Genomic DNA, 20,833 nt, shown 5'->3' with positions numbered 1-20,833 from the left:
ACTGTGATATAGTAAATTTTCTGATACAACTTGTTTTTCTCAAAATATTTCTTGATGTTTGAATGTTTTTTCTGAACAATCCACTTGTTCAACAGCAAAAATTATGCTTGAAGTTGTAGAACATGCATCAAAGGACATACATAAGAATTTACAGCTCATTTGCACTAAAACTGGTGTGCAAGGAAGAAATTTTATCTTCAAAAATAGAAATAGGAGAAAAGTGCATTTTTATGAAAACAAGCAGTTTTTACACTATGTCAGCTTACCTTATCAACTAGAAATGTCCTGCACCTTAAGTAACACCTTCCTTCTTCTTGTTTACAGCCTCCTTTTTCAGTTTCCGGACCTTTGTCTTGCGATGGGCTGCTTTTCTGTTTTGAGAGGCTGACCGGGCACTTTCATAAATCCTGCAACTGTCACGTCTCTTCACAATTTCTTGTGCTACATGAGGGACTTTTGCCGAAGACCTGAGTGCAGTTGCACCAGTGCATCCCATATTAAATTTTGCTACTACATTACAAACAGCAATACTCAGTCTTTTTTGCGAGATGAAAATCAGTTTCGGACACTTCAGCCAGATTAGAGAATACAAACACTCATTAGGATTTTGTGTTGCTTCTCAAACACATCGGGACAATAACTCATGAGATGCCAGCCTTTGATAGACAGGAATTATTTTTAGTACTAATGGTTCTGATAACTTGATGGACATTTTATCATGGCTCTGCAGCTGTATGCCTTGTGCCTTACTTTTATTATAGAAGCACCAGGAATCAGAGCCTTTTGGACATTTGGCATGCTGTGGTCTCAGATCTGTTGACATGTAATGACCGAGAGTGGCATATATCGTCCCCGCTCTGGCAAACTAGCGAAAGTGAAAAAATAGCGAATCTGCATTTAAGGTCTAAATTTTACTATTGGTATATGATCTACCCTCTGGCAAAGTATTGTATCTGTATCTTATTCCATATAGCCGCAATCAACTGTGTTGAATTCACTAATCTGTGTTATTAGTATTTTCCACTATACAGAAGTAGCGGATCTGCATTGTTGTTAGTTTGCCGTAGTCATCAAAGTTGAGGTTTGGAACAGTCACTGCGGCAAACTAGTGAAAGTGCCAGGTGTGCTGTGGAACAATACGCTGCTTCCCGCGTTTTATTTCTGCATGCGTAAGAATTGCTACTAATATACCAATATACAATTATATACAGTTTATTTAGAATTAAAAGCGTTTGTGTTCTACATAGTAGAATGTTTGATTACTAGTTCCAGACTTAACATTGCTGCTTTGTTCACTTGAATTTAGCAAGCCCTCACCAGAGTATGGATTAGGACAGTGTTCCTCTGTAGTAGCACTGTGCACTAGGTAGGAGATGAAAACCACCCACTACTTCCTGCTGCCACCCTCAACGAGACAGTCTGTAACACAGAGCGGTGACAGACAGCTGAGTAACGAAAGACAGACCTTGCACAAATGGATAGGTTCCCAAACACGAGGGAACGAACACTTCTTGATTTATGTGAAAATCCGTCAAATACCTTCTGCAGTAGCAACGCATCAAATGATTACGGTCAGCCACCAGGAAGTAGCCGATGTCCAAGTTCATCAAACTTAATTCTGGCAAGTTTCTATTAATATATTTGTTTAATTTCTTAGTTCCGTTACAAAGATCGAACTTCCAAAGTGTTGTATTTCTATCCTACATCAGATGGTGTCAAAAACTGTAAAATTAAAAATTCATGTATATAAATATTTCAGGAACATGGAAGTTACAATATTGAGGATCTAGTGACGGATATACCTCCTAGAACAAATAATGAGAATTATGAAGGTGACAAACTTTTACCTCTATTCGGAGATGACTCGGATAAGGATCCCTGTGCTGGCCGTGCATCAGACTTTCACGGGAATGAATCTGCAACCGCAATGTCCTCACTAGTCAGTCCTATGCTGGTTTTTATTGTAGGCAAGTAGGCCTAGACATATTGTTTCTCTTAATGAAAAAAAAAAAATGGGTAACCTTCCCGTTTTAAGAAACCATTTTATAAACTGTGTTTTTCCTCTTTTAACCCCCAAAATTCACAATTTTATTTATGCTTTATTAATATGCATGTATATAAAATATTAAAGCCAATTTCTATTCATTTCTGGCCACTTGAGCCACTCTAGTGAAAATTTCTGTTACAGTCACAACCAAATTCAACTGACTTTTTGGTTTGGTTTTTGTGTGTCTTGGTGTTAACTATATTTTCAATAGTTAGGTGATGACAAAGAACCTGTCTGTACTGAAAATATTTTCATTGATCAAAGTCATGGGATTTCACCTAATCCAGTACCCACCCAGAGAAACAATGAATGTGGAGAGGAGACAAATCCCACCTCAGGCACAGCTCTATTCAGAGAAAGTTCTCAACAGTCACCACTCAAGAAACCTAAGACATCAGATCCGGCCAACTGGAAGAGAAATATTCACAAGAAAAGTTGTCTCAAGGGAGAAAGTTACGAAACACTGAAAGGAAAACAAGTAGCGCCAAGGCCTACCAAAATTCCGAGGTGTATACACAAATACAGTAATACCTGTTTGAGTAATTTTTCAGAGGAAGAAGAGAAAAATCTACGAACATTTCCGGAACCTGCCAACACTTTTTGAACAACTCCAATTTTTCATTCGTCATATCACTGAACAGTTCAAAAAAGGGAAACAACTGATGGACCTTCAAGACGTTATTTCCCCAAAACTTACGCTCTCACCAAGGAAGGAGCGAAAGTTACTGTGTGCCGCGTGTTTTTCCGGGATGTTTTAAACATCTCTGAAGGTTTAGTCAGGGGAGCACTACGTAAAGTCAATGAACAAGGAATTTTACTTCCTGAGATGCGAGGGAAACACGAACCCAAGAACAAACTTACAATGGAAGATGAATCATTCTTCAGGGAACACATACTGTCTTTCCCGAGTGTAGAATCACACTACTGTCGGAAGAAAAGTGAGTATAGATTTCTAGAACCTAACCTGAACATTACAAAAATGTATGACCTATACAAAGAGAGATGCACTGAATCAGAAAGGAGATGTGCGAAATTTGAAAAGTACAGAAGAATTTTCCGTGAATACGAAATTGCCTTCCATGTTCCTAGGAAGGATCACTGCAAAACTTGTTCAAAATATGAAGAAAAAAGGAAAACGGCCAAATTAACTGGAGATGAGAAAGAATCATACAAGGAACATGTGGAGAGGAAAGAAGCCGCCCAAAATTTGAAATGTATTATTAAAGAGAAAGCAAAGATTGACAAGACAATGTTGGCATTTCAATTTGATTTGCAAGCTGTGCTGAGTACCCCCCAAAGGAGCTCAAGGCCCTTTTTTTCTGTGTACGGAAGCTGGCTGTTTATAATTTAATAGTTTACAATATAGGTGACGCCTCGGTGGAATGTTTTATTTGGGTATGATGTCAGACAGCTGTGGAGGACAGCAAAAGAACAGTAATTTAGTGTGTATATGTATAGCAGCAGTACAAAAACGTCCAAAAGTTCAGCAAATTGATCTTATTTTAATCGGGGCATAGTTTGATGGAATATGACTCCATCCACCAAAAATATTTGTCTGCAAAAAAAAAAAAAAAAAAAAAAAAATTCCCAGTATACACTCCAGAAGGGTGCGTTCAACAGATAAGAACTGCATGCAAAAATCCAGCACCCTACAATGTTTCTGCATTTGTGCAGAATGACTTAATTGATTTCGATCCAAAGAAGGCTAATTTAACAGCAGAGGGAGATAATACTTCTTTGCCTTTCCGACAAACGGTGTGGTTTCGTTACACGATAGGATGAACCATGTACAGTTCAGATAAAGACTGGGTATGAAGAAACCAACTTCAAAAAATTCACTTTCAAGCATCGAAAGGGCTGCCCATCAAAGTCTGAACCAGTGAAACCTTCAAGATTCCCCATTTCTAATGCCAAACGGAAGGATCTTCTAAAACTTTGTGATGACCTGCAAATCCCAAAGGCATACCATGGGTTTTATGAAAATTTTCCCACATTGGCAACAGCAAGAGATGCTCTACCTGAACCATAAATTTCAGAGGAGTCAGACTTTGAATAGATTGGAAAAGTATGTTTTTAGTAGAACAATAATTGTCAAATATTTACTTTAATTATTTTGTTTCTACTTGAAAGTGCCTTCAATTCCTAATGTAAAAATGTTGTAATTAAAACATTAATCAAATATCTTATTTTCTTCAAATTTGTCTTATTCTTAAGTGCAATAGCATCTACCTAATAGTTAATTACACTGACTGACAGAGCAAATGCAACACCAAGAAGGAGTGGTCAGAACTTTATGCCAATTGCAGGGTAGACTGACGTCACTGAAGTATGCTCATGATGTGAAATACGCCGCTGTGCTGTGCACGTAGCGAACGATAAATGGGACACGGCGTTGGCGAATGGCCCACTTCGTACCGTGATTTCTCAGTCGACAGTCATTGTAGGATGTGTTATCGTGTGCCACAGGACACGTGTATAGCTAAGAATGCCAGGCCGCCGTCAACGGAGGCATTTCCAGCAGACAGACGCGAGGATCGGCGCGTCCGCCGCCAAGCGGTGGCAGCCCCGCACGCCACGTCAGCCGCCATTCTTCAGCATGTGCAAGACACCCTGGCTGTTCCAATATCGACCAGAACAATTTCCTGTCGATTGGTTGAAGGAGGCCTGCACTCCCGGCGTCCGCTCAGAAGACTACCATTGACTCCACAGCATAGACGTGCACGCCTGGCATGGTGCCGGGCTAGAGCGACTTGGATGAGGGAATGGCAGAAGGTCGTGTTCTCCGATGAGTCACGCTTCTGTTCTGTCAGTGATATTCACCACAGACGAGTGTGGCGTCGGCGTGGAGAAAGGTCAAATCCGGCAGTAACTGTGGAGCGCCCTACCGCTAGACAACGCGGCATCATGGTTTGGGGTGCTATTGCTTATGATTCCACGTCACCTCTAGTGCGTATTCAAGGCACGTTAAATGCCCACCGCTACGTGCAGCATGTGCTGCGGCCGGTGGCACTCCCGTACCTTCAGGGGCTGCCCAATGCTCTGTTTCAGCAGGATAATGCCCGCCCACTCACTGCTCACATCTCCCAACAGGCTCTACGAGGTGTACAGATGCTTCCGTGGCCAGTGTACTCTCCGGATCTCTCACCAATCGAACACGTGTGGGATCTCATTGGACGCCGTTTGCAAACTCTGCCCCAGCCTCGTACAGACGACCAACTGTGGCAAATGGTTGACAGAGAATGGAGAACCATCCCTTAGGACACCATCCGCACTCTTATTGACTCTGTACCTCGACGTGTTTCTGCGTGCATCGCCGCTCGCGGTGGTCCTACATCCTACTGAGTCGATGCCGTGCGCATTGTGTAACCTGCATATCGGTTTGAAATAAACATCAATTATTCGTCCGTGCCGTCTCTGTTTTTTCCCCAACTTTCATCCCTTTAGAACCACTCCTTCTTGGTGTTGCATTTGCTCTGTCAGTCAGTGTATTAGTAAAAGCTGAACAGCTTTAGTGCACAGTGAACGCCTTACTACATGATAATCAACGAGAAGTTTAATAAACTCACTCAGGCAAAGTAACGAAACTGCTTTTTCTGCCCTAAAAATTAAGTAAAGCACAAAAGACAAAACTACCCTTAAGCATGATGGTAAATAAGATTCTTTTCACAAATAAACAAAATTTTAAGTACAAAAATAGATTTTACGTGAGCAGTCAAAGTTTCTTTTAGCTCTCCTGAAAAATGAACAATTTGCACATTCGCTAGTCTGCCAGAGTGGTGACGATATGGCTCTTCATGTCTGCTACACTAGGAATATGATTAACAACTGCATTTCTGTAGTAGCTGGTAAGTTTTGTAATGACACCATTGGCAAGAGCTCCTTTTCCATGACCATCTAGCTGTATCCCTTTTGCCTTCCATGACTGCACTACCTGTCCCAAGCCTGTACCCATTCTCTTTGCAACATGGTTGATACATTCCTCCTCCTTGAGTGTTACCTCACTACCATAAGCATTTTCACTCACAAGATGATTGAAAGTTAGAGTCACAGTCTGAGAGCATTGTAGTATAACACATCTTACAATGAGAAATGGAACGCTTCCAAAGAATATCTGCAACAAACATTTCCATGGCTGCAGAAGAACCATCGTAATTCTCATTGCATTCCCCACTAGATTTATGTCCCTCAAGCCATATGTGATATTCTGGGGATTGGATACCAAGTTCCAAAGCAGAAATGCTGTACAGTGCGCAATACTTGGACACAACCTCGTAATGTATCACCAGACCGGTTAATAAATTTATGACTATGCCTATACCATAAGCAGAAGTGTGCCCACGCTTATGCCTCATTCCATCATATGAGACAGAAACATCAATCACAGCCTCACTCTCCAAATTTGACTCAAGAGTTTCATATGGCCTTTGCACAATTGCAGTTGACTGTGACAATGCTTTCTCTTTTATAGAGCTACATTCCTTTGCCAAAGCACACAGATGACTTGTGAATGTCCGCGTCCATACCTGACATTCCTAGAGCAGCACAGAACTTTTCCATCCCCCTATGCCCTAAACCTAGGCCTAAAAATGCACCACAGTGCTCTTATTTATCTGAAATGGAGGTCTCTGTTTCAATATGAGGACTGGTATATGTCTGTGTTGGACTAAACCCACAATCTGTACATTTCACGCACAATTTCTGAGCTAGACCATGTCTGTCTCTCAGTTGAACAGTTAGAGAAGATTTTACCACATTCACCACAGTTTAGTTTATTTACCAACTGATCCAAAGCACTAGTATGTACCAAAATGTACTCACCACTACACATTTGGGTATTGGAAGAACTTGCAGGATTAGGCGTATTATCAAAATACATCATCTTCTCCTTTCAGTAGGAATAACATCCACTATTTCACTCGTATCACTTACTTCATGAAGGTTACTTGTGTTTTTTTGTAAATCACATTCCTGATTACCTATCCCATTTCGTGGCTCCCACTTAACAGCAGCTAGTTTTATTGCCATTTCTCGTTTCTTCTTATTCTTACTTTTTGGTTTACGCCGATGTGAACTAACGGAATGCATTTCAATAAACACAAAAACACTCACACAGATAGTAAACAAATGCACGTGTATTTGTCCTCAAACCAGAGTATGAAAACCATACGTGTATAGCGGAACATCATATATCAAAATCAGTATGAAATATTTCAGAACTAGAGGGTTATTGATATATTATTCTTATAGTAACGCATTACAATATGTAAGGTAAAAATATGCATGTATAAGGCACCATGCAGCAAACAAATCCGGAATTGATTTTTAAAATATTGTTTTATTTTAGTATTTAAATTCATTACGTAGTACTACTAGTAATGGTTTTCATCAGTGCTCATAGATAGCAGACCAATACAGTCTCCTGACACATGGCGGGAAGAAGTTTGACTTAAATAGCTTGAAAATTAGAGAAAATACACTTGCTGGGCAAATTTTATCAGAAGAGGGCGTTTAAAAGTCCACACACTGGACATTTAAAACCTGTGGTAGACCTTTAAAAATGGTGGAGTGCCGGGAAAAAAAATGCCGAAAAATATATCTCTAATCGTTCCACAAAGGTTAGAGGTGTATTTATAATGAAAAATTGGAAAATTGATTTTTGAACAATTTTGGGCTAAATTTCACTCCCCGTATCCCTTAGGTTATATATGTCAGATATGTTTTGAAACTCCCACCATTTCAGGATGTTGCTTTATTGGCTGAAGTTGGGGGCCGATGACCTAGATGTTTGGCTCCTTTGAACCAGCATTATCAAGCAGGCACATTATGGGCCGCTGTGAATGCCGAATGCCCTATTACCAGTCGCGAAGCCTAGCTAAAGTTGTCTCTCTTATTAGCTGATGTGTGACCAGAAGTCCTTCTCTTATTGGTTGTTTGGGTCGTCAGTCCATGCCACCCTATCCTGTGCTAACCTTTTCATTTCTACTTAATTACTACATCCAAAATCTACTCTAATCTGTTTTTTATATTCATACCTAGGTCTACCAATGCTGGTTTTACCACCTGCACTTCCCACGAGAACTAACTGAACAAGTCCTGGGTGTTTTAAAACGTGTCCCATCATTCTTTTTCTGGTCAAATTTTGCCAAATCATTCTCTTCTCACCAATTCATATCAATATAATTTCATTCGTGATTCGATCTACCCATCCCACCTTCAGCATTCTTCTGTAACACCACATTTCAAGGGCTTCTATTCTCTTTCTTTCTGAGCTAGTTATCGTCCATGTTTCACTTCCATTCAATGTTACATTTCATGTCCTCGTTACTTGTGCCAGCATTAGTTATTCTACTATTCAAGTAGGAATATTTGTGTACTTCCTTTAAGACTTAATTTCATAATCTGATATTTTCTGCATCACCTGACATTTCGACTGCACTACATTACTTTGGTTTTGGATTTATTTTATCTTGTACTCCTTCTCCAAGACTGTACCCATACCATTCAGCAGTTTCTCCAGATCTTCTACAGACTCGGATAAAGTGCGATGATTTAAATTAAGATTTAAATCAGTTGGCTTACTTATTCTCGTCTGATTACCTCTTGTCCATTGTTCATATTCATATAAAAATGAACTATTTAAAGATCAGTTTGCTTATTGCTTGTAATCTATTGGGTGGCGCTTTGGTACCCATCCCACATGTTTGGAATTGTAGAAAAATGATGTTTTATGATACCTGAAGTAGCAGAGATGAGATATCCTTACTTTATGCTCTTGCCAGGCACCCTCCAGCCCATCTTATGAAATCTGGTCCCAAGTCATAACATACAATGGAACTAATGAAAGAGCCAAAACGAAGAGAGTCGGCAGTAGAGAAAGGAAGGAGGCAGTCGAGGACAGACTCCACGCATTCATTTACTCATCCCCTTTGACATAGTATAACACCATACAATTTTTCTTTAATTCGTTTTAACCTACATTTTTTTAGTCGTTTCAGATTTTGGTGAAAAGTGTTTATAATAACAGAGGCTCTACTGTAGGTGTGTGTAGTTTTTTTGATCATTCAGTGTGCATTGTGCAAGTGTTTCAAAATGATATAACTGCAGGGAGACGACCACGTACAAGCAGTCACCGAATCAGGCAGGTGAGGAAAATTGTAGGTCTTGGTCATGCAGTCCTGTCTAGTTGAAGCCGGTTCACCCAAGGTCCACCTGACCTGAGAAATTTTCTGTTGCGCAGGTATTGTCCTTACACTGTGATACTGCTATTAAAGATGGATAGTGAGTGTGTTCAACATGATGTTTCTTTTGATCTCTTATCTAAAGAGTGCAAAATAAGTGCGAGAAAGGAACAAAAAAGCCCTGTGATACATTAACTGGAAGGGCTAAAGAAGAAGCAGCTGAATAAAATATGTTATTGTGAATGAATTGCAATATGTCCATAAGATGGGCAACCCTATCTGAGAAGTCTGGCACGCATTACCACTCGGAAATAAACCCAGTATCTTTAAAAAAATGGTTTTTAGAAGACCTGCTATTGAATCTGGAAGAACCTTCCATAATAATTATGGATAATGCTCCATATCATTCAGCTTTATTTGAAAAAGTTCTCCATTCAAGCTGGAAGAAGAGAGAAATTCAAGAGTGGTTGCTGAAGAGAGAGATCACGGTGAAAAAGAAAGTCGAGCCAAACTTTTGGAAAAAGTTGCTCCTTTCAGAAAGAAAAGCGATAGGTTGAAGTATTATCTCTGCCATAGGGCCATGAGGTAGTCAAGTTGCCACCCTAACACTGCTGTACAATCCTATTGAATTTATTTGGGCTGAATTCAAGAGAGAATAAGATCTTCAAAATGAAAGATTTAGAGAAACTGAACTTACAAGCCATTGAGCGTATGACTACCGCAGATTTGGAAAAGTGCTTCAACCGCACGGAAAATCTTCTAAGAGATGATTGGACCTAAGAAACAGTAGGGAATGAAAGACTGGAGCCATTTATCAGTGCAAATGACAGCTACAGGTAACGTGATGGGTGAAGACAGTGGCTAGGAAATCATTACTCTCTCTTTGCAGACAGAAAATCCAATTCTTGATGCAGTTTTTTAAAAAACAATTTGTTTTACGTTGCACCAACACACAAGTATTTTGGCGATGGTGGGATAGGAAAGGCCTAGGAGAGAGAAGGAAGCAGCCGTGGCCTTAATGTATAGCCTGGTGTGAAAATAAGAAACCACAGAGAAAGGGCTGCTGACAATGGGGTTCAAACTGTCTCCCTAATGCAAGATCACAGGTGTGCGACCCTAACCGCGCGCGGCCACTTGCTTGGCACAGTTGCATTGTAATTTAATGTAAACACATTTTATCAGCTATGCTTTATATTATGCAGTCCAGTACATAATATTTAAGTAAAATAAAAAGTCCTTTCAAAATAGGATGAGGCTTTCTTTATAGTGAAGTAGGAAGGATAACTCTGAAAGGCAAAATATATTAGCATAATGTTTTAAAACATTGAGTACATCATTTGATTTTACATATCTCAGTGTTGAAAGTTATATTGTAAACCAAAAACAAAGAAAAATATTTTAGTAAAACAGATTAATAATGTAATCAGCAAGTACTTGCTGTGTCCTGTGCTCTCACACGGGACTTGAGCAACCTCAGCAAAATTTATATGGCCACTTTCTGGCCCATTCTCCAGGGGAAACTAAAAGACCCGCAGTAAAATGATTAAGACAAAAAAAAAAAAAAAAAGTTGGTTTTCTACAATTTCCCCTTCAAACAAAATTTTATTTGCTAAAAAAATTTGTTGCTTCTGAAATTTTCAATACACTGTTTTACAGGTTTAGATTTACTTGGTGAGTTTTTTTTATTGAATAATTATGTTTGAAGTGATTTGTATGGAAAATAATTGCACCATTGAAATTAGCTGTCCTTTCTGTAGTATAATTAGTTTTGAAACAATTTTGGAGATATCTGGATCTTGGGAGAGAATGAACTGCCTTGTGCTTCGACATGTGTTCATTTAGACATTTCCACACCAATTACTAGATAACCTCGGCAACACTGTTATATCTGGGACCCGCTTACATTAATGGCATGTGATTATACAGGGTGTATCCATGATGATACAAACTTTCCGGGATGATGGAGGACGGCATCAGTTTGTGGTTAGGAACCGTAGTACGGAAACGTTCCAGTCAAAAGTTATTAATAATCCAAGTTGTTTAACGTTCGTCAATTCTTAACAGTCACCGAGGTGTCGGAAATGCGGCCTGCAGTACTTTAACGTGCTGGAAGCCAACGGCATGGGGTTGTCACCTTTAAGCACTGTTAAAAGCCACCAAACACCCTTAAAAGCCACCGACCTCAGTCGGGTTTGAACCCGTTAACTTGGGATTATTAGGCAAATGCTGTATCCACTACACCACTGCAGCCGGCAGTAAAAAGTTAATGCAAAAATTGGTCTGATACCTCCCACTGTACTGTACACTACATGTACGAAGAGTACAATAGGGAAGACAATCCCGATGAGCAGATGAGACTAGGAAATCACTCAGCGACTCAAAAGCAAATGGCATACTGTGTACTGACGTGATTGGTGTCTGATGTCTGTACTGTAGACTTCAGTCTGTGTTAACGGATTGAAGTGGTACGTTGATCAGCCCTATCCAAATGGAGTTGTACCCGGTTACGGATCTTGCAGAAATAGTGTTTGTGTATGGGCAAGCAAATGGAAGCGTCAGAGAAGCCAAACAGTTGTACAAGACCAAATATCCATGTAGGATACATCTGGCTTACACCATTTTTCCACGATTGTTCCAACAATTAAGTGAAACAGGGCAATTGGTACCACAGTACAATGACAGAGGACGACGACTACAAATTACACGGACTCCTGACTTGGGAGGATGCAGTGCTTGCTCATGTGGATGAGGCGCCTGCAATCACCACTTGAGCAGTTGGACATGAAATGAATGTTTTGCATTGGTTGTGTGGCGAGTATTATGTGAAATGCAGCTACACCTCTACCATCCACAGAAAGTGCAGGCTTTGAGTCATGCTGACTTCGCCCCGCAAGTCATGTTCAGCCAATGGGTCTTTCAGTGCCTTGCAGTCGATCCTCACTTTCCTGCGTATGTGCTTTTCATAGATGAAGCGTGTTTCACCAGAGACGGAATGCTAAATAGTTGCAATAGTCGTGTTTGGGCCGATGAGAAATCCACGCTACAGTTGTGAAGAGCCGTCAGCACAAACTTTCAGTCCGCATGTGGGCAGGCATAATCAATAATTACGTAGTTGGCCCGTTTCTTCATCCTCCTCGCCTAAATGCAGCAGTGTGCTCAGAGATGTACTACCCACGTTTGTGGAACACATCCAACTTGCCCTTCGTTAAAGGATCTGGTTCCAACATGATGGAGCCCCACCTCACTATGGAGGGTTCGTGAACACCTGGATCAGACATTTCCTGCAAAGTGAATAGGAAGAGGTCCTGTTTCATGGCCCCTGATCTCACCCCTCTTGGTTTATTCTTGTGGGGCCATGTAGAAAGCCTTGTGTATGAGACACCTGCCGAGACTGAAGAGGATCTCTTGCCAAGAATTCTCGCCGCCTGAGACGCTGTTCAAACAACACTGGGGATATTCGAATGGGTACGACAGAACTTTGTGCAATGATGCCATGCCTAAAACTTGTGCAAGTAAACCCTTAACTTGATCATTTCTGGAATATGGTTTCTGATCTCAAATTGATCCATTTACCATCCTCCATCATTCTTGAAAGTTTGTAACATCATCATCACGGATACAGCCTGTAGAAGGTAGTGCTGTCTAGAAATATAGACACACCCCCTGTGGGTGGGGGACACAGATGAAGAATACATTCGTGGTATACCCTGCCAGTCGTAAGAGGTGATTAAAAGTGGTGACAAAGGGATGGTTGAATTAGAACCATGAGACTCCTTGTAATTAGTACCATCATGCGAGGAACACAAAGTGTCACCTTTACTTGCGAGTAGTACCACTTATGTACACAATAGGTTTGTGATTAGTAGCAACAGAGGTTGAATCAGTATGAGTTTTGCAGTACCTTTGATTGTACCACTATGTGCGGAACACCACTGGCTCTTGTGGCCTGTGATTAGTACCATTGTGAGGAACCACGGAATAGTGTGAGTCCCTGTGATTAGTACACCTATGTGAGGAATACCATGGGTTTGCGATACCTACGAGTGGCACCGTAATGTGGGAAACGCCGTAGGTCTGCTTTACCTGTGCGTATGACTTTACTTTAGAGGAGTACCATTATGTGCGGAACACCGTAAGTGTACGTTAGTCATGATTAGTACTGCTACATGAGAAAAACCATGGTTCCTACTTTCCTAGCAATAAGTACCATTATGAGGGGCCGTTGACCTGGATTTTCGACCCCTTTGGACAACAAGCATCATTGATTCAGGATTGTGCTTTGGAAGCAGCCTCCTGGTCAGTATACACTTTTGTTTTAAGATAGTTTCTGGGAAGGTGGGGCATTGTGGATCGAATCCAGTGATTGTTTTAAGTTCAAAATCATTGTTCGTCTCTTTTTTTTTAAATTCTAGTGTGTGGATTAACTTCGAATTATTTTTAACTTTCAGTTTTGTGAGCTGGATCCGCTGATAGTTTTAAATTCATATTCATCCATTCATTCTTCATCATCACATTTTGAATTCTGGTCAGTGGATTTGTTTTTTACTTTTAAATTGTTATAACATTTTGTCTCATTTCATACCTTTAGGGGGCGATGCCCCTTTAAACAAGCATCATCAGCATCATCAAATATACAGCGATATACTTTCAGAAAGTAATTGTTATTGAGGCAGAGTGATATACTGTAGCTATTATGCAGTTTTCTGCTAAGCAGGTAAGAATTGTATTCACTCTGTGATGGAATTCTCCTAGATTTACAATGATAATATGGATGTTTAACATAGTGTTCGTCACAAAGCACTTCAGCTGAGCGTTAAAACAAAAATAATTAACTTAGATTCTGAAATAAAGCTAAGAAGATAATTGCCTTATGTCAAAGTAACTAACAATATTTTCATAAGGTTAATTAAAACTTATTTTCCATGTTACCTAAAAGACCCACGGAAAAATATTTCTGACAAAAATTAATTCAAGTCATTTTTCTACATTTTCCCCCACAGACAATTTTATTTGCTCGATAAAGAAAAAGGCCATCGCTTACTGAGAAGGCCTTTTTGCTTCCTGGAGGGGAACGTGGAACAATAAAATACTATTTATTCTTTTATAAAAGTTATTAGCAGTGTGCACTCTTTGCTATTGTTAGTTGTGCACTGCATGGTTTCGGCATCCTTCGCAATTCATTAATTGCATTTTCAGGTTCTGATTTTATCTTCTGTTACAGGCATGTTGTTATTGTAAAAGGACTGGTGCCACTCTGGGTTGCTGTTCTATTAAGTGCCGTAGAGTGTTTCACTTCCCATGTGGAATGGAGAGGGGATCGTTGAATCAGTATTATAATACTTTTAGGTGAGTGATGTGATCCCAATGTATTCATACTGCCTGGTGGCATGACTAGTCATAGAAAAGTTTCATTTTATTCTGGTGCAGTAAAGAACACCTTCTCAGGTCACTCCTTTTTAGAGCATTAGAGGTTATGGCGCACTGAATGCTTAATAATAATATAATGGAAATTTGTCACTGGAATAGTAATTGAATGCTGCTGAAATTTGCTGCATCCATGCTGAGAGATATTGTTTCAGCATAAGTGGCCAAAGATAATTTAGCCAAAAAAAATTAATTTTCCATGCCAAACAAAATATTGCATGATTTTATGCTTATAAAAGATGAAGTATGATGCTGTAAAAAAAAATGTGATCATTGATTATGTATATTTCAGGTATAGTTATGTGTATTTTCTGTTAACTAATGATAACATTTGTTGCTGCAAACCAGGTAGGATTGGTCTCGTTAATGTATGAAAATTGAATTATTTGTATTGAAAACAAATACTACAGGACAATAAATTGTTTGTAGTATAGTCCAGCGGCTGGTCTGCATTACTAATCTGCGAGAATATATACAAATTTCTCTGATGCAAACTGATGATGTTTGGAAATTCACATTGTTTTTTCACAATTGGCTGGAACACATTTCACAATGCTACTTTTATCAATGAAAACTGAAATTACTTTTATCAATGAAAACTGAAATTACTTTTTTAAAGAGTAAGTAAGCCGACCGAAGCTAGCCATATTTTTTAACCCTCTTGTTATTGCTATAGCATTCAACAGATGCAGTTCACCTGGGACTGCACATTCAAACGGTCTCTTTAATCATATTTGTACATATCCCATTTACATTTTCTTGAATGCTCTTTGTCCGAGAAATGCCCGGCTGTTACTCTTTGTTCAAGGCTAGCTTTATTTTTCCTCCTATCACATGTGTAACTCTTGCCCACATCGTACTTTCTTCCTGCGGTGTGGTTACAAACTTGCTCTTCGTCTTAAAGAATATAGAGTTCCTTTTTGGCCTTGAATGACCTATAATGAGAATTCTCACCTGCCACAATACTACTTAAACTGACATGGTATGTACACAGCACACTGTACCAACCTTGATGCATATAATACCCGCACCCCAACATTTTGCCTCAAACTTCTGAAATAAATATGTGGAAATTATTTGCGTATGTACAGTGTGCCCATATTAGTGGAACTGCGCATGTAAAATCAATCTAGTACACTAGTGTCCAAAAGTTAAGCGTAATATGCAAACTGGAACTTCACATGATCATTGTAAATATGTAGTACAGAGTGTAACTTTCTTCCTTGCATATGCAGACATGCCATCAGCTTTACATAGGTTTCTGGTTGGATGGTATACAAACCACCGTGCATTCGACCAAGTGTGTGTCGTTTTGTTTTTACCTCTCATTGTGTTCAGAAGTTACGCTTTGTACTGTGTTTTGAGAATTTGGCACAATAAACATCTGTTGGAGCTGGTTTTAAAAGGATGAATCATCAGACGCCTGGATACTGGTTAGACACAGACCGAAGTGTCAGCAACCCTGAATGTGCCACAAAGAATCATTTCCAGGCTTTGACAACAGTTCCAAGACATAGATTTTTTTGTTTGTGCCAATACAAGACCATCCAAGAGTTACAACTTCAAAACATGATTGATATGTCATTAACTGCACAGTGAAAACAGATGATGCCTGCAAGACAACACTCCACAGAACTTGCAGCTGCCTCAGGTGTTTGCGTTTTTGGGCAGACTGTGTACCGAAGACTCAGAAGAACTGGTCTCTTTGGCAGGTGTCCAGTAAGGCAATAATGTGTGTCCAGCTTACTTGAAACAACAGTCAGACCCGATTACTGTGAGCTCAAAATCATTACAATTGGATGCTGAATGAATGGAGGAATGTGCTCTTCATAGAAAAGTCCAGATTCAGATTGGACAAAGATTCTCATCGTATGTTCATGTGGAGAGAATGTAGCCACGAACGATTCAATCGTAGGACTATCGTGGAAAGAGTGTTTGGTGGTGGTGGTATACTGGTGTGGGCAGACTGCACGCTCATTGTATGTAAAGATCTCCACATGTTTGCTGGAGGTGCAGTTAATGGCCAGAGGTATAGAAACATGATACTCAAACAACATGTAAAAGAGATTTTAAACTATTGTACAAAAGTTCTATGTTATGTCTTGCATGCTCTATTTTAAATATTTTTAAGAATATTAACACATACAATATTCCTTTATTTCATTAATTTAACGTATGAAGACTGGCGCGAAAATGTGTAATGCCATGACTGGCGCTAGATCTTTTGTACTGATGATTTAATGTTGTGTTTTCCTAAATGTTGAGCACTTTTCTTTTAAAAAAACCAAGGTTGCATTGTATTCTTAATCTATCTAAGGTCAGAATATGTTGCGGTTGTTGATTTATTAGCTCCTTTTTAGCCCCTTCTTGCACCAAAGAATCAAACTAATCTGGATACAAAAATTAACTTTAGAGTTCATTCAGAGAGTAAATACCATTATTTCATGGAAAACTAGAAATGTGCCTTCCCGAAGATTGCAACCCACTTAAGAGTTATGAAGCAGTCGAGCATTCCCTTGTCAATGGGGAAATCGCTGGTTAATCCTTTCATAATGGAAACATGATCATGTTCTTTTTCAGTTAACCGTCATCTCGGTGAATATAGAAGGTATATCACAACCAAAAGAGGAACTGCTACAAGTTCTGTGCAAGAAAACCAAGTGTGATGTACTGTGCATAAAGGAGACTCATAGAAACTATGAAATGCATGGGCCAAGAATAAATGGAATGCGACTTGCTATCGAAAGACCCCATCACAAATATGGAAGTGTTATATTTGTCCAATTGGATATACGGGTTATATCAAAAGTCTTCACTGATGAAAATGATCTAGAAGTTCTAACTTGGGAAATCAAATGCTGTACAATCCATACACAAGCCGCTGGATACTGAATTCAATGCTGAGGTACCTCCTAACATTTACAATCAACACACGCAAATAGTAATTGATAACTTTAACTGCCACAGCACCACATGGAGATATAAACATGATGATAACGGAACATCATTGCAAGAATGGGTAAATGCAATCATCCTAGCCTTATCCATGATAGTAAGCAACCTACGTCATTTAACAGCAGCAGATGAAAACGTGGCTACAACACAGATCTCATATTCAGCAATGAAAATATCTCTCAACAATCTGTAACCCCATTCCAGTGTTGCACAACACAGTGTGTTGCACAACATTGCATTGGATTATACATCATATATACAGGTAATAGTAAATTATATACTGTTAATTACGTGTTCTTACATTAAATAAACTCAGACCTATCCTGTTAGGCCACAGAGAGTTCTGTTTTGAAGGAGGTTCAATTTCAGGAAAGCCAACTGGCCAAAGTTTACAGACATGCTGGATGCTGCAGTTCCCACCATAGAACCCACACTTGAATCGTACAATGCTTTGGTTGAGGCTGTGAAGATATGCTCCAGAACCGCCATACCTCGTGGTTTTCATACATCATATATCCTGGGTCTTACTTCTGAGCTTGCTACTCAGTTTAGAGAGTATAAGACTATTTGAAGAAGATCCACTGGGCGAGGCAACATTGGCGGCTGGGAGGAAGCTTCTCACATTGTTGACAGCATCAAGAAGAGAGAGCTGGATTAAAACTATAGAAGAACTTAATCTAACTAGAAACAGCCGCAAAGTGTGGAGACTACTAAGGTGTCTCGATAACAATGCAACCAGATCCACTGCACGTTCAACATCATTGCAGACAAGATAGCTCACGAACTGCTCGTGAATGGGAAAGTTTATCACAAAGTCAAAGTACCTAAAATTCATCATGGGTTTCAGGACAAGAGGAGTGAACCTACTATCCCATTCATGTTAGAAGTAAACAAGTCTATCAAGGAGAGCAAAACTGGGAAAGCAGCCAGTTTAGATGATATCCAAATTGGGTCACATTGGGGCTCTCATCCTCAAGCAATCCGAACTTCATCAATGGCACTATGTTTTCTCCTGCTGAATATGCTTTTTCCCCCTGGTCTTGAGAGATTAATAGCCCAAAGGATTTGTCGTGTTGACCACACGTCACCTCGTAATCTGTAGGCCTTTGGGGTGTGCAGCGGTCGCTTGGTAGGCCAAGGCCCTTCAAGGGCTGTTGCGCCATGGGGTTTGGTTTGGTTTGGAATATGCTTCTCCAGTCTGGTACAGTTAATCTCATTCCAGTGATACAAGGTGTGAATGTGGGCAAGAACAAACCACGAGCCGCATGCTTCAGTGCCTTCTGTGCCCAAGAGCTTGCTCGGAGGATGGTCTCCTACAAGCCATAGCAAGTGCATTGGACATTGCAAAATACTGAGCATTGTAATATAATCTCGCGTTACATTTTGTGTATTTGTAACTGACTTGTACTGTTGTCACCACGAAGACGCCCACACGAAATGCTTTCAATTGTGTACACTATTTTATTTACAAGTTATATATATACATATTCTACACACACGCACTAATAAACTGCCATCTTGAAACAAAACACTACTACGAAGGATAAGAAGAAGACTGGAGACTGCAACAATTGCATGTCATCCAACCTTCCACCATAACAAATTCACATACTCGATTAACGACTTGCACTCATAACTCTTGTTAAACAACAAGTCTCAACCTTTAAGACTGCCTCTTTATATACACTGCCTGGCCAGGCTTCTAAAAGAATGTGACACATGTTCTCTCGTAATTTTGAGAGTCTGCAATAGCCAATTTACAATGTAAGGTTTTTTCTACACAATTCCAGTCGCATATTGCATTGTTCTGGACTTATTACAGTGTGTTGCACAACATTGCATTGCATACGTCATATTTACAGGTAATAGTAAATTATATACTATTAATTATGTGTTTTTACATTAAATAAACTCATATTAATATATATTCAGTGGCTGTTTCAAACATAACCTCACAAATAATATGATCAAGATTATACCAAATAAAGTCCGGACATTACTACGTAAATAATAATAATAATAATAATAATAATAATAATAATAATAATAATAATAATAGATGCAAACAACTTCATAGCCACACCTCACAAGTCATAGTCATAATAATAATAATATTTATTTATTTTATTTATTTATTTATTTATTTATTTACATTTTATGGCCTTCTTTGGACCACTCTAGCCAACTTCATACAAATAATTTTTTAGTTTCCTGTCAGCCTAGTACTTCTTCATTTTCTCTGATCTTATCCTTCGTTCTTTATCGGAAATCACCCTTCCTATTGTTTGTTGATTCTGATTTGCAGCCTGGGTTGTTTGTCTGTGAGTTTCTTCATTTTGTTGGTTTTGTTTCTTAGGTCTTCCACTGTAATTTGTAGTTCATATCTTCCTTGATTTCTGTAATCCAATTAATGTTGCACTTACTGTTCCATAATTTTTCTATTATTCTGCTGATGATCCTGTTCACTGGTGTCCTGATTAGATGTCCAAAAAATGAAATGCGTTTCTTCCTGATTGAACTCATTACTGGTTCTATTTCCTTGTAGACTGTTTCATTAGAAGCTACTCTCCAGTGTCCATCTTTTTGGTATGATTTGTTGATGCATGTTCTAATGATTCTTCTCTCTATCTTGAGTATTTTGTCTATTTGTGCAGTGTTAGTTGTTTTGAAGATGGTTTCGCTTGCGTATGTTATTTCTGGTTGAATGAATGTTTTGTAATGTTTTAATTTTGTTGCTATTGACATGCCTTTTTTGTTGTAGGTATTCTTGGTGACATATTGTGCTCTGGTCAGTTTATTTATTCTGTTATGCCATGCTGGCTTTTCATTGAGGTTATATGTTATGATTTCTCCCCCAGATATTTAAATTTATCTACAATTTTGATTTCTTGGTTTCCTATGGCAATTTTGTTTATGAGTGGTGGGTCAGTAAACATGATTACTGTCTTTTCAAAAGATATTGCAAGACCAATTTTCTGTGCTGTTTCCTGTAGTGATATAACTTGTTGTCTGGTTTCCTGAATATTGTTGGACAAGAGAGCAAGGTCATCGGCAAAACCTAGGCATTTTAAACTTGTTATCTTTGGGTCTTCCAATTCGGATGTTCTTTGGGTTACCCTTGTACCATTCCCTCATTATATATTCCAAGGCACAGTTGAACAGCAGTGGTGACAAGCAATCTCCTTGTCTTAAGCCTGTTTTTATGATGAATGGCTCAGAGAATTCCCCT

The 20,833-nt window shown here is 39.2% G+C and overlaps 1 protein-coding gene across 1 annotated transcript in view; it reads left to right on the top strand.

The window, feature by feature from the left end:
* The window catches only part of LOC136863153 (G2/M phase-specific E3 ubiquitin-protein ligase), a 381,529-nt gene that overhangs the window by 169,977 nt on the left and 190,719 nt on the right, over positions 1–20,833 (top strand). Inside the window, exon 5 of the mRNA XM_067139496.2 lies at positions 14,447–14,571. Coding sequence (XP_066995597.2) covers positions 14,447–14,571 — 125 coding nt within the window. The remainder of the gene's footprint in view (positions 1–14,446; positions 14,572–20,833) is intronic.

Source organism: Anabrus simplex, chromosome 2 (assembly GCF_040414725.1).
Source record: "Anabrus simplex isolate iqAnaSimp1 chromosome 2, ASM4041472v1, whole genome shotgun sequence".
In the NCBI taxonomy this organism is placed as follows: Eukaryota; Metazoa; Arthropoda; class Insecta; order Orthoptera; family Tettigoniidae; genus Anabrus; species Anabrus simplex.
This window is presented reverse-complemented; position numbering and strand designations above follow the sequence as displayed.